Source organism: Cyprinodon tularosa, unplaced genomic scaffold (assembly GCF_016077235.1).
Source record: "Cyprinodon tularosa strain WSP-4 unplaced genomic scaffold, ASM1607723v1 ctg1, whole genome shotgun sequence".
NCBI classification, from domain to species: Eukaryota; Metazoa; Chordata; class Actinopteri; order Cyprinodontiformes; family Cyprinodontidae; genus Cyprinodon; species Cyprinodon tularosa.
The window spans coordinates 3,460,956-3,474,168 of NW_024037781.1; the positions used below are offsets into that span (position 1 = coordinate 3,460,956).

At 39.7% G+C, this 13,213-nt stretch overlaps 1 protein-coding gene across 1 annotated transcript; it reads right to left on the bottom strand.

Annotated features, from left to right (window-relative positions):
• Positions 1–6,660: 6,660 nt before the first annotated feature.
• LOC119782163 (uncharacterized protein K02A2.6-like) lies at positions 6,661–10,679 on the bottom strand. The gene is given in 2 exon segments (XM_038283381.1): positions 6,661–8,159; positions 8,162–10,679. Coding segments are annotated over 2 exon segments (4,017 nt in total).
• Positions 10,680–13,213: the final 2,534 nt, after the last annotated feature.

A 13,213-nucleotide genomic window follows, 5' to 3' on the forward strand; every position in this document is an offset into this window, starting at 1 on the left:
ACCTACCTGTCAAGCTTACCATAGCTACTATGAACTGATATTCTAGTCTTTGTGAATGGGGGGACATATCAACATCCATCACCCTTTTCAGAGCTAAAATGAAAAATTTTATTAAAAACATTAGAAATTTTTTCTGAAAACAGGGCCAGAACAGAAGCCTATGCTCACCAGCCTGTAGGACTTTTTTGAAAAATAACAACAACTTGTAATGGTTGCATCAAAGCTTGTAAAGTGTAGGTTAACCAATAAACTAGCAGCAACTTTAAGTACAAAGTTGGCTTAATCATCCTAGACATATGAGTTAATATAAACAATGTGTGAATGGTGAATGGTTTGAATGTTAGTATTGGGGAGGGATTACATATTCGGAGGGAGTAGAGGGGGTGTGTGAATGTTTGAAGGTCTTCATGTTCAGCCCCACTTCTTGGTCAATGTCGTCTCCTGGTCTTTGTCCGGAGTGAGGGGTTCTGCATGGTTCGTGTTGGCTGAATAACCAGATGTTTGTTTTTTTTTCGGAACAGGAGGTTTGGGGGATGGGTTGGGGGGATGGAGGTGTTGGCCCTGGTGAGTGGTTGGCTCACAGGCCCTGCCGCCCGTCCCTAGCCCCCGGGCTATGGTGGTGTAACAGGTTTGGCCCCTCTTTCAGGGTGGGCTCTCGGGGAGCAGGGGTGCTTATCGGAGTCAGTGGGGGAAGGCTGTAGGCCCCTCGAGATTTGGAAGGACTAATCCAACTTGGTTTTATAGGCCTCTGTAACAGTTCTAACCATATTCTACACTTCATCCTGTTCCATATGAATGAGATTAGAGCCTTATCAAAAGACTTAAAAAAGGACTTGGGGATATAAAGTGGGATACATTGAAACAGGTAAAGAAACCTGGGAGGCACGTTCATTTTGATACAGTTCACCTTCACTGCCGAGGATAGGTGAAGTAGTTTCCATTTCTTCAAATGTAATGTACCTTTCAATGTACTGATAGAAATTTTTCCTGGTAAAGATTATGCATATCTCTTGTAATATTGATGCCCGGGTTCAGCCATTTTAGACAAATGGAACAGCAGAGCATCATCCTGTATTTAAAGAGCCAAGTCATTAAGAGGATAACATTTACTTTACTGAAGTTTAGTTTGTACCCAGAGAGGGTGCCAAACCTCCTCAGGGTGTGGATAATATGAGGACCACATAAAACAGGGTCAGAAACATACAGGTGCTGGTCATAAAATTAGAATATCATGAAAAAGTAGATTGATTTCAGTAATTCCATTTAAAAAGTGAAACTTGTATATTATATTCATACATTACATACAAACTCATATATTTCAGATGTTTATTTTGTTTAATTTTGATGATTACAAATGACAACAAATGAAAATCTCAAATTCATCATATCAGAAAATTAGAATATTGTGAAAAGGTTCAAAATTGATGGCCCCTGGTGCCACACTCTAATCAGCTAATTAACTCAAACCACCTGCAAAAGCCTTTAAATGGTCTTTCAGTCTAGTTCTATAGGCTACACAATCATGGGGAAGACTGCTGACTTGACAGTTGTCCAAAAGACGACCATCGACACCTTGCACAAGGAGGGCAAGACACAAAAGGTCATCGCTAAAGAGGCTGGCTGTTCACAGAGCTCAGTGTCCAAGCACATTAATAGAGAGGCGAAGGGAAGGAAAAGATGTGGTCGAAAAAAGTGTACAAGCAAGAGAGATAACCGCACCCTGGAGAGGATTGTGAAACAAAACCCATTCAAAAATGTGGGGGAGATTCACAAAGAGTTGACTGCAGCTGGAGTGAGTGCTTCAAGAACCACCACACACAGACGTATGAAAGACATGGGTTTCTGCTGTCGCATTCCTTGTGTCAAGCCACTCTTGAACCACAGACAGCGTCAGAAGCGTCTTGCCTGGGCTAAAGAGAAACAGGACTGGACTGCTGGTGAGTGGTCCAAAGTCATGTTCTCTGATGAAAGTAAATTTTGCATTTCCTTTGGAAATCAAGGTCCCAGAGTCTGGAGGAAAAGAAGAGAGGCACTTCATCCACGTTGCTTGAAGTCCAGTGTAAAGTTTCCACAGTCAGTGATGGTTTGGGGTGCCATGTCATCTGCTGGTGTTGGTCCATTGTGTTTTCTGAGGTCCAGGGTCAACGCAGCCACATACCAGGAAGTTTTAGAGCACTTCATGCTTCCTGCAGCTGACCAACTTTTTGGAGATGCAGATTTCATTTTCCAACAGGACTTGGCACCTGCACACAGTGCCAAAGCTACCAGTACCTGGTTGAAGGACCATGGTATCCCTGTTCTTAATTGGCCAGCAAACTCTCCTGACCTTAACCCCATAGAAAATCTATGGGGTATTGTGAAGAAGAAGATGCAATACACCAGACCCAACAATTCAGAAGAGCTAAAAGCCACTATTAGAGCAACCTGGGCTATCATAACACCTGAGCAGTGCCACAGACTGATCGACTCCATGCCACGCCGCATTGCTGCAGTAATACAGGCCAAAGGAGGCCCAACTAAATACTGAGTGCTGTACATGCTCATACTTTTCATGTTCATACTTTTCAGTTGGCCAACATTTCTATAAATCCTTTGTTTTTATTGGTCTTCAGTAATATTCTAATTTTCTGATATGATGAATTTGAGATTTTCATTTGTTGTCATTTGTAATCATCAAAATTAAACAAAATAAACATCTGAAATATATGAGTTTGTATGTAATGTATGAATATAATATACAAGTTTCACTTTTTAAATGGAATTACTGAAATCAATCTACTTTTTCATGATATTCTAATTTTATGACCAGCACCTGTACATTAGCAAATCGTCAGCATAAAGACATACCTTCTTCTCTCTCCCCCTCCTAGTGATCCCAGTAATTGATGGTAATGTTTTGAGAATAACAGACAGGCAATCTATGGCCAAGGCATATAACAATAGACTGATTGGACAGCACTCACGGTTGCCCCTTGACAGCTGGAAGTACTGTGAGCATTTACCATTCATGGTTACACAGGCTTTGGGAGAGGTATACAAAAGTTTAATCCAAGAGATACAATTTGAGACTGTGACTTTAATAGGAGACATTCTGTTTTTTTCAGGTGATTGTAAATTATATTATGTTTGGAGGTCCAGCTTCCTCTTGTAGATCTCCGGTGAAGGGGAAACAGAGTACTAATCATCCACCATAGATACTGTTTTAATAAGCTTCTCTTGCTTAATTGTTTTCATCCTGTTTATTTTAGCTGGGTGCACTATGATCTCACCCCTGATCACTGCTTTTAATGTTTCCCACAGGAGAGAGGGAGATATATCATCTTTTTTGTTGAAATTTAAAAAGTCATCTATTTTTTGGGATGTCATTTCACAAAAGCATTCATCGGCCAAAAGGTTTCTGTCTAGTTTCCAGGGGGATTGTTGTAATTGATAGAGAGGGAATGCAAGATCAAGTAATACAAGGGCATGATGCTATTCTACTATTGATGAATATTCAACTTTTTTGACAGAGGGGAGAAAGGTTCTGGTCAATGAAAAAATAGTCTGTTCTGCTATATGGGTGATGTACATAAAAAAAAAAAAAAGGGAAGAACTTACTTTGCGGGAATATAAACACCAGGGGTCAACACCTCCTATCTGGTCCATAAAAAATTATAATAGTTTGGCCTTTTGAGAAGGGTTTGTATATTTACAACTGGAGTGGGCAAGTGTTGGGTTCATCACACAGTTTATGTCTCTGCCAAAAATCAAATATATCAAATTCAAATCTGGGATTAGTGACACAATTTTACCTATAAACTTCTCATCATCCTAATTCGGGGCATGGATTTTTACTCAAACAACAGGCTCGTTATAGAGGAGCCCTGACACCATCAAATTGTCCATGCGGATCAGAAACAACAGCAGTTGCATTAAACTGAATTTTTTTATGGATTAATAAAGCTGTTCCACAAGTTTTAGAATTAAGATTGGAATTGAATACAGCCACCCATCTCTTTTTATGTCTGACTTGATCTGTTAACGATAGGTGGGTTTCCTGTAGAAATGCAAAATCACATTTTAAGTACTTTAGATGATTAAATATTGTCACATTTCAAGTACTTTAGATGATTAAATATTGTGGCTCTTTTAATGAGCCCATTTAAACCCCTTACATTCAAACTAACGAATCATATAGAAGCCACTTCTGCATCGATATCATTCAAAATGTTTAACTAAAGTAAATAATATGAAATGATAAAGAAAAAAACCCCAAACAAAAAAAAAAAAAAAACGAGTATGTGTTGATGTAAACATGTTGGTGTACCTTTTCCCCAACCCTTCCCACAAACATAAACAAAACTAGAACTAAGTATGTTTAAGGGTTAAGGGTTTAATTTGACAAGTTTGTCCCAATTTGGCTACTCTTACCAAAGGTGGTGATGCAACATGGTATTTAACCAACTAAGTTATTATGTAAGCCATGCATTTATGAGAGCAATACTTGATTTTTACTAATAGAAAGTAGAATTATTTCCGCATTGTAACTTTAAAGAAAAAAAAGCTAAACTCTGCAAATGGTGAACTCGGGTTATAAAGATAGATGCCCCATTGCCTATGGACACTTTCAAAAAGTAAAATATATACAGTGCGTGACATGAAGTTCTCAGCAAGTAGTCCCTGCGTACTACTAAAGTTGGAGTGAAAATAAAATTAACTTCAGGCACAACATTTTAATGAGAGATGAATGCAGGATTGTTCTCAGTTTACTAGCAAAGTTCTTGAAATTGAACTCAAATTGCAAAATACTGTATAGTTCCCCAGACTTTGTGCAACAAAGTGAATCGTAGTTTATCTTAATGGGCTATTTATCACTTTTAGTGGGCCATGGATCAGTCTAAGTACATTAAAATACTTGCAAGGGGGATGATGTAGCCTTATGCCATTTAAAATATTTTTTCTTTAGGATGATGACTGGAAACAAACCACTCAGGCAACAGGATAGTGACTGCATACTAAAATATTAACATAATAGGCTGGCCAGCAAAATTCCCTGTATACAACCACAAACTCAGCTCCTGTTTTGATCCAAAGTGTATGTACCATTTTAGCCATAAACTGCTAAAACAATTTATAAGAAACGTGATGGGAAGGTTTGGGATTTGCTCATTTGTTTTATGTGTTATATTACTTTTAAATATACTCCAGTTCCCTATATATGCCTACTGCATATACTAATTTACCTCGTACAGTATCTTCCATTAATATTGTAACATCACAATTATTTTCCTTCTAGTTATCTTTAGCTGTAAATACATTGCAAGCAAACTAACAGAAATGTTTTCCTTTCACTGGTGCAGCTGTTTAAATCAGAGGAGCTGGTGGTGGTTCTCCATTCCATCGACTTCCAACACAAACTTTTGATGTACTTACAAAACCTCAGTGAAAAGAATGTAAACATGAAATAGTCCCAAAACTGAACTGGATGCTCCAATTCAAAAGAACTTCAGACTGAAAAGTTTTCCCACTTCTGAAATAAACACAACCAAATAAGGCTTATGGAAACAATTTTTTTTCAGGATCCAATTAACTCATTGAATAATTTCCTATTGTACATGATTCTGCGTTCAGGCTTTCATGCTGTATTGTTATATGACAGAATATTGGAGAGAAATCCTTCTATGGTCAGCACAAACCTTTGTGTTCTCCTCTTGAGCTCAATTATAAATCTTATTATTGAATGTGAATAAATGAACAGGCAGTCTTGAGCAATTAGAGAAGACTAAAGCCAAATAAATGTGAGGAGATCTAAAGGGCAGGTTAGCTGTGTATTCACAGCCAAATTGGAGCTTAAATTCTTGTTTTTGAATGTACAATATTATATTTCAAACATGGGTTATTTAGTGGATATGCATTTTATTTTGCTTATTCTTTTTTTAGATTTACATTTTATAAAATGGGCTTTTTAATAATCTATTATATATGGCCAGGTTAAAAATGTGGTATAAATGAAGATGGGTATTTCAATCTGGCCAAATAATAAAACCTGCACCCTTGTGTTTTAGTAATTGAAAACAGCACATCTCTGGTTTATCAACTCAAATGGATATTTCATGTCGTACAAACCATTGTCATTGTGATAACGTGGCTAATTATGAAAAATCCACGTCCAGCCGAAGCATGTCCTTTTTTTAGGTGTCTTTATTGCACACTCTCACAGAACCAACAACCAACTTCTTTCTGCCTCCCTATGCATATCTTAGCTCGCCCATAACTAACATGGGAATACAATCCCTCTTGTGGCGTGGGGGTAGTACTGCATATTATAACTAACTCAGGATACTACATCCCTCCCCTCTTAAGTTTAAAGTACTCTTGTAAATGAACTTTAAATCTATTAACTATGTCACCCTCACATTAACCTTACTTTTGCTTAACAGTGAAACTACATAGATACTCAATCTTAACACAACCTAGGACTTTTTTTTTTTTTTTTTAAATAACTCAACCATATTATTCTACTCCTTTCAAGATTAAAGGTCAAATGCCAACAATCAAACCAAATAACTCTCATGACAATTTTTTTTTTTTTTTTTTAAACTAGGAAGGTTGGGTAAACTGCCAAACCTTCCCATGCATGTCCCAGAGCATGTTCTGACTCTTTCTTGAAGGATATGAATTCTAATTAACAAAGTCTCTCAGATAAGCAGGAGTCTGTCTGGTGCGTGCAGATCTTCGCAGCACAGGTGTCTTTTGGGCTTCTGTCCCTAGCGAAAGTTCAGCTGGAGGATGAACCTGGGTTGACTCAGCAGGCTGCTCAGTCATTTCCCCTCCCACTGAAGTTGGAACACCTGGGTCTGCAGGCACGACCTCCACTGCCTGCTCTGGCAACTGCAGGCTGACAGGCTCTCCTTCCACCTCATGACTGGACATCTCGTTTGATGATGCTTGACGCTTACGAATCTGGTCGACGTGACGTCTCATCACACGTCCATCTCCAGCCTGCACTGTATAGGATACAGGTCCAGTGTTCTCATCCACTACTGCTGGTATCCACTTTGGTCCATAGCTGTAGTTACGGACATATACATCATCTCCAGGTGCAAAACTTCTCCACTTACTGTGTATGTCGTGATGTTCTTTTTGTTTGAGTTGTTTCTTACGAATCTTTGACTTCACATCTGGCAGCAAAAGATCCAGTGTAGAACGCAGTCTTCTGGACATGAGCATTTCAGCGGGTGACAAGCCAGTCGTACTTTGTGGTGTAATTCTGTAGTTGAACAGAAACCTGGCTATTTTTGTTTCCAGTGTATCTCCTTTTGTTTTCTTAATTCCCTGTTTGAATGTCTGAACAGCTCTTTCCGCTAGTCCGTTCGATGCGGGGTGGAAAGGTGCGGATGTTTTATGCTGTATTCCATTCTGCTTCAGGAATGTTGCAAACTCTTGACTGGTAAAGCATGTTCCATTGTCAGATACTATTGTCTGGGGAAGACCATGTATGCTAAAGCACTGTCTCAGCTTTTCAATAGTCACCTGACTTGTTGCAGTGTTTGTTGGGTAGGCATCAATCCATTTGGAATGTGCATCCACTACTATCAGGAACATCTTTCCAAGGTAAGGACCTGCATAATCAATATGCAGCCTGCTCCAGGGTGTTTCTGGCCACTCCCATGGATGAAGTGGCGCCCCTGCAGGACACTTCCTATTTTCTTGGCATGTGTGGCAGGACTGAACTTCCTTCTCGACATCAGAATCCATTCCTGGCCACCACACATATGAGCGTGCTAAACCTTTCATCCTGGACATCCCTGGGTGCGTGGCGTGCAGCTGTTTCAGTATGACGCTCCTTCCTTTCTTCGGAACGACCACTCTTGACCCCCAGAGGACACACCCATCTTTCACACTCAATTCTAGTTTCTTTTTAGAGTAGGGTTTGAACACTGTGTCCACTTCTTTTGGCCAACCTTTCATGCACCAGAGTAACACTTGCGACAGTGTTTCGTCTTTGGCTGTCCACTGCTTCACCTGAACTGATGTGATAGGTGGATCTTCCATCAGATCCAGCAGAAGGACTTGTGCTGTCTCTTCTTCTTCTTCAGTATGTGGCAGCGGCAACCTGCTCAGTGCGTCTGCATTTGCATGCTCTTTTCCTGGTTTGTAAATTATTTTGTACTCGTAGCCCGGAGTAGGGTTGCCCATCTTTGCACTCTTGGTGAACACATCTGAGGAACGGGCTTCTTCTCGTGGAAAAGTGAGATCAGTGGTTTGTGGTCCGTGCTGATCGTAAACATTCGACCATAGATGTATTTATGGAATCTCTTTATTCCAAACATGATAGCTAAGCCCTCTTTATCCAGTTGTGAGTATCTCTTCTCAGCTGGTGTTAGCGTGCGGGACATGAAACCTAAGGGTTTTTCACTGCCATCTTCCATGATATGGGACAATACGGCACCCACTCCATATGGTGAGGCGTCACACGCCAGCACCAACTCTCTATCCGCTGAGTAGTGACTCAGGACTTTAGCTGATTTCAGCATCTGTTTTGACAGTCGAAAAGCATCTTCCTGCTCCTTATTCCAGGCCCACTGGGCCCCTTTTTTCAGCAACTGGTGGAGAGGAGCTAAATGTGTAGCTAGGTTAGGGAGAAACTTGTTATAGTAGTTCAATAGACCAAGATAAGCCTTCAACTCGGTCACGGTGGTCGGCTGTGGAGCCTCTTCAATGGCTTTTATCTTGCTTTGCACTGGGTGCAGACCTTCTGCATTAATAATGTGACCCAAGTACTCCACCTCATTTCTCAGAAATGCACACTTGCGTTTGTGAAGGCGCAAGCCTGCTTCTTTCAGTCTCCTCAGTACCTCGTCCAGCGTACTTAGATGCTCAGCTTCATCTTCCCCTGTCAAAAGTATGTCATCTAAATACACTGCTACCCTAGGCAGACCCTGTAGCAAGCTTTCCATGGTTCTCTGGAAAATTGCTGGAGCAGATGACACTCCGAAGGCAAGCCTATTGTAGGTAAACAGGCCACGATGTGTGTTAATTGTTAAGTATTTCTTGGACTCTTCATCCATTACAATCTGCTGATAAGCATGACTTAAATCTAGCTTTGAAAACTGTTTCCCTCCTGCTAGACTATTAAACAAATCTTCCACTCTGGGAATGGGGTACTGCTCTAGAGATGAAGCGCTGTTGACTGTTAATTTATAATCGCCACAGATCCGGACAGAACCATCCGGCTTCAGGACAGGTACGATGGGTGCAGCCCACTCAGCATACTTTACTGGTGTTATGATGCTCTCTCTCTGCAGTCTCTCAAGCTCCTCTTCCACTTTTGCTCTCATGGCATACGGAACTGAGCGGGGTCTGTAGAACTTGGGACAAGCTTCAGCTGACACTCGAATGGTTGCTTTCATGCCTTTTAACATGCCTAACTCTTCTTTAAAAACATCTTCATGTTTTGAAAGTACCTGCTGTAGCCCTTGTGTCTCTGTTCTCACATGTTTTATTTCATCCCACTTAAGCTTCAGTGTCTCCAGCCATGCTCTTCCCAGCAAACTAGGTCCAGTACCCTTCACCACCACTAGGGGTAACGTCTTCACTTGCTGGCCATAGATTACTTCCACATCTGCTACTCCCACAATTTTAATTTTCTCCCCTGTATAGGATCTCAGTGTGAGCTTAGTTTCTTTGAGCTGTGGCTGCTTGTTCTCTTTCCACATTTCATTAAATGTTGTCTCATTCATAACACTCACACTACATCCAGTGTCAATCTCAAAGTTTACTTTCTTCCTATTCACTTCCATCTTTACTTCAAATGGCTTAATTCTCCTTATTGAGGTTTCTGTTTTAATGCAAGCTAACGTGAAGGCTTCTTCTTGCTCTGATGAACTATCATCCTGCCCCTCACACACCTTGTGTGCTTTCTGTGGACGCGCGCGCCGCTCCTCTCTGTTTGGTTTCCTTTCATCTGGCCGCGAGCTCCCTTTATTTTTATTTCGGCAGGCTTTGGCGATGTGTCCTACTTTTCCACAGGCGTGACACTTTGCTTCTTTAAACTTGCACTCGGCTGCACTGTGTTGCTTTCCGTGGCATCTGTAGCACTCTTTCTTTTTCCAGTCTCCCTTCCTCTCCTTTCCCTCCGTCTTCATGCTGTTACAAGCTAACGGAGCTTTATTTTGAAGGTCCTGCACATTCCTACTGGCGGCTTCGGCTGCTACGGCAATTTGAAATGCCTTCTCAAATGTTAAATCGGTTTCAGATAACAAACGTCTTTGAATCCTATCATCATTGATGCCACAAACGAGGCGGTCTCTTAACATTTGCTCCAGTGTCGTGCCGAAGTTACAATCCTGAGCGAGTCGTCTCAACTCAGCTACGTATACACTCACAGTTTCACTAGGCTGACGGGCACGAGAGTCGAATTTGTATCTCTGCACGATCTCGCTTGGTTTGGGATTGAAGTGGTCTTTCATGATAGTCACTATTTGGTTATATGTTTTCGTGCTGGGCTTATCTGGACTCACCAGGTTCCTTATGAGCTTGTATGTGGCTGGTCCCACCATACTAATGAGGATAGCTCGTTGCTTATCTCCATCATCAATATCATTAGCAACGAAGAACTGATCCAGAATCTCGCAGTACTCTTCCCAAGTCTGCTCCTTCGAGTCAAATGCTGACAGATTTCCTACCGTCATATTCATCTTCGTTTTATGTGTGCTCTTGTCCTGCGTCCGCCCGGTCTTTTTTTTTGCACCGCTTCGTCTTCAGTCCACCACTCTTTTCAATCCTCCGTCAGCTTTCCAGAATTATCCTCGTCGCCAATATGTGATAACGTGGCTAATTATGAAAAATCCACGTCCAGCCGAAGCATGTCCTTTTTTTAGGTGTCTTTATTGCACACTCTCACAGAACCAACAACCAACTTCTTTCTGCCTCCCTATGCATATCTTAGCTCGCCCATAACTAACATGGGAATACAATCCCTCTTGTGGCGTGGGGGTAGTACTGCATATTATAACTAACTCAGGATACTACAGTCATGATAAATAATTTTTTTTTTAAATGCTGACACCTGATCCTTTTTGCTTTTACCCAACAAAGCAACATCCCACATGGCTCAGTAACAGCTGAAAGATTCATCTCCCTGCTTGCATTTCAAACAGAATTTGTCCAGTGCACAAAGGCCTGGTGCAAAAATCGTAACCTAATGAGACATAAAGGATTTTAACACAGCTCACTAGAATCATCAGACTTGTAAAGCAGAGGCTTTGAAGATTTTTCTTTTCTTTTCCACCTCCGCTCAAGCCTTACTTCCCCTCTGCCATCTTCCCAATAGCAAGGCTGCACTTTCTACAGTACATTATGTTAATTTGGTGAATGAACAGCAATTAATGGTATTGATTTTGGCATTGATTGCCCCTCAATGTAACCAAAACCAAAAATAAAAAATATGTGATAATAAATATGTTAAAATAGGCTGCAACTATACTCAGCATCCCATTATTGTCAAAAAAACAAATTGAAAAAATAGTTGACAAGTTCCAATAAATTGGAGATATGCTTCAGAAAAAAACTTACTTTTGATCAGCACTACACAGACATAAAAAAATGTAGTCATCTTCATCTATAACCCATCCATTGACTTAGATCACTCTCTGCTGCCCAACATTGGCTTATTTTGCCCATGTCTACTTCTGTCTTAAAACCAAATTAGTATCCAATCCATCTTATTGTATTGCCTCCCTTTTATTTATTCTTTTAATATCATGTTTACTGTCAAACACCACACTAAACTAAAATGCAAATCTAGCACTGCTGGAAATGATCTCTTACCTGCCTGTGTCCAACCTTTCGGAACTCAATGAGGACATTGAACACATTCCAGTTTGCTGTAACAGAAGACCATTGCCCTCAAGACACACATAAAGGAGAATGAGTGCAGGAGAGTTTATTTTGAGAAGCCTGATAGATGCAGCCCTAGCTGTCCTAAACAACAGGTCCTGCCAATGATGCTATGTGTTGCTATGATGCATCTTATGCAGTAAATTTATGATGCATTTTGGGTGGTGGCCTTTTTTAGAAGAATAAAGGGGTCAAGAAGAAATAAATATTATAGCATGAAATAAATATCTGTAAATACATCATTTAAATATTTCAAATGAAAAAAATTTATAAATATACCACTTATTTTATTTAAATCATCCTTAAAAAGTTATCATAGAAAGGGGGAAATGCTTTAAGCTTGTTTGGGGTTAAGCAAATACATATAGTAACATCTTACAGTTAAGATATCAAATTAATTGTTTGAACACAAAGTTCTTATAACTGACATAAATTTAGCAGGTTTATATTCTAGAAATATTTTAGAAAGAATTTTCCATATAACTCGAGATTGCATGTACATTTGTCAATGAAAATATTCCAAATTCTTTTATCGTCTATGTTTTAGATAATGATTTCAGTTTTTGTTGTATTACTTTAGTTCTTTGAATCATGATCTTTGTACGACAGACACAGCTTTAGTTACCAATGGTAAGTTATGGTTGTCCAGATACATTATTTGCAAACAGAAATTAGGCAGCATTGTTTTTGATACAATGTTCTATTTTATTGAACTCCCATGCAACTGGCTAAAAGCTGGTTAGTTATAAAGGCAAATAAAAAAGTTTAAGTTTCATCAAGCCTGCATTCGATTTCAGGTCATTGCTTATTTTGGTTTGGTTATATTCAAACTACAAGGAGCATCTGTATAAAGGAGCTTTTCACTGCCCAATCCAGACTGGTATCGTACCATCAGCTCATTTGCATAAGCACAACCAGAAATACATCCTGGCCACCCTCCATTGTTATTTATAAAAAACACCCAAATAATTTTTTTCTCTCCTTATAAATAATAAGAGTACTCAACTAGAAAGTTCAAAAGGTTAATAATTTACCTTTTGAAAGAAAAAAAAAATTATTTAATTTAATTCTGCTTTATCACTCATCCGTGCCCAATCTGTCCCAGAAATGGGATCCTACACTACTTTGGCAGCCAAGTTTTCTGTTATGAATATATCTATAAATCTAGTATTTTTTGCCTTTGGTTTTACCTTTATGGTACATGGTGCATGAAAAAGACAACTAAATTGCTGAAAAAAAATCTGTAATCATATTTTGCCGGACTGCTCTGAGCATTACCAATGATGATGTCACTCAAGCAATCTAATGTAGGATGAGTATATGCTTCCACATG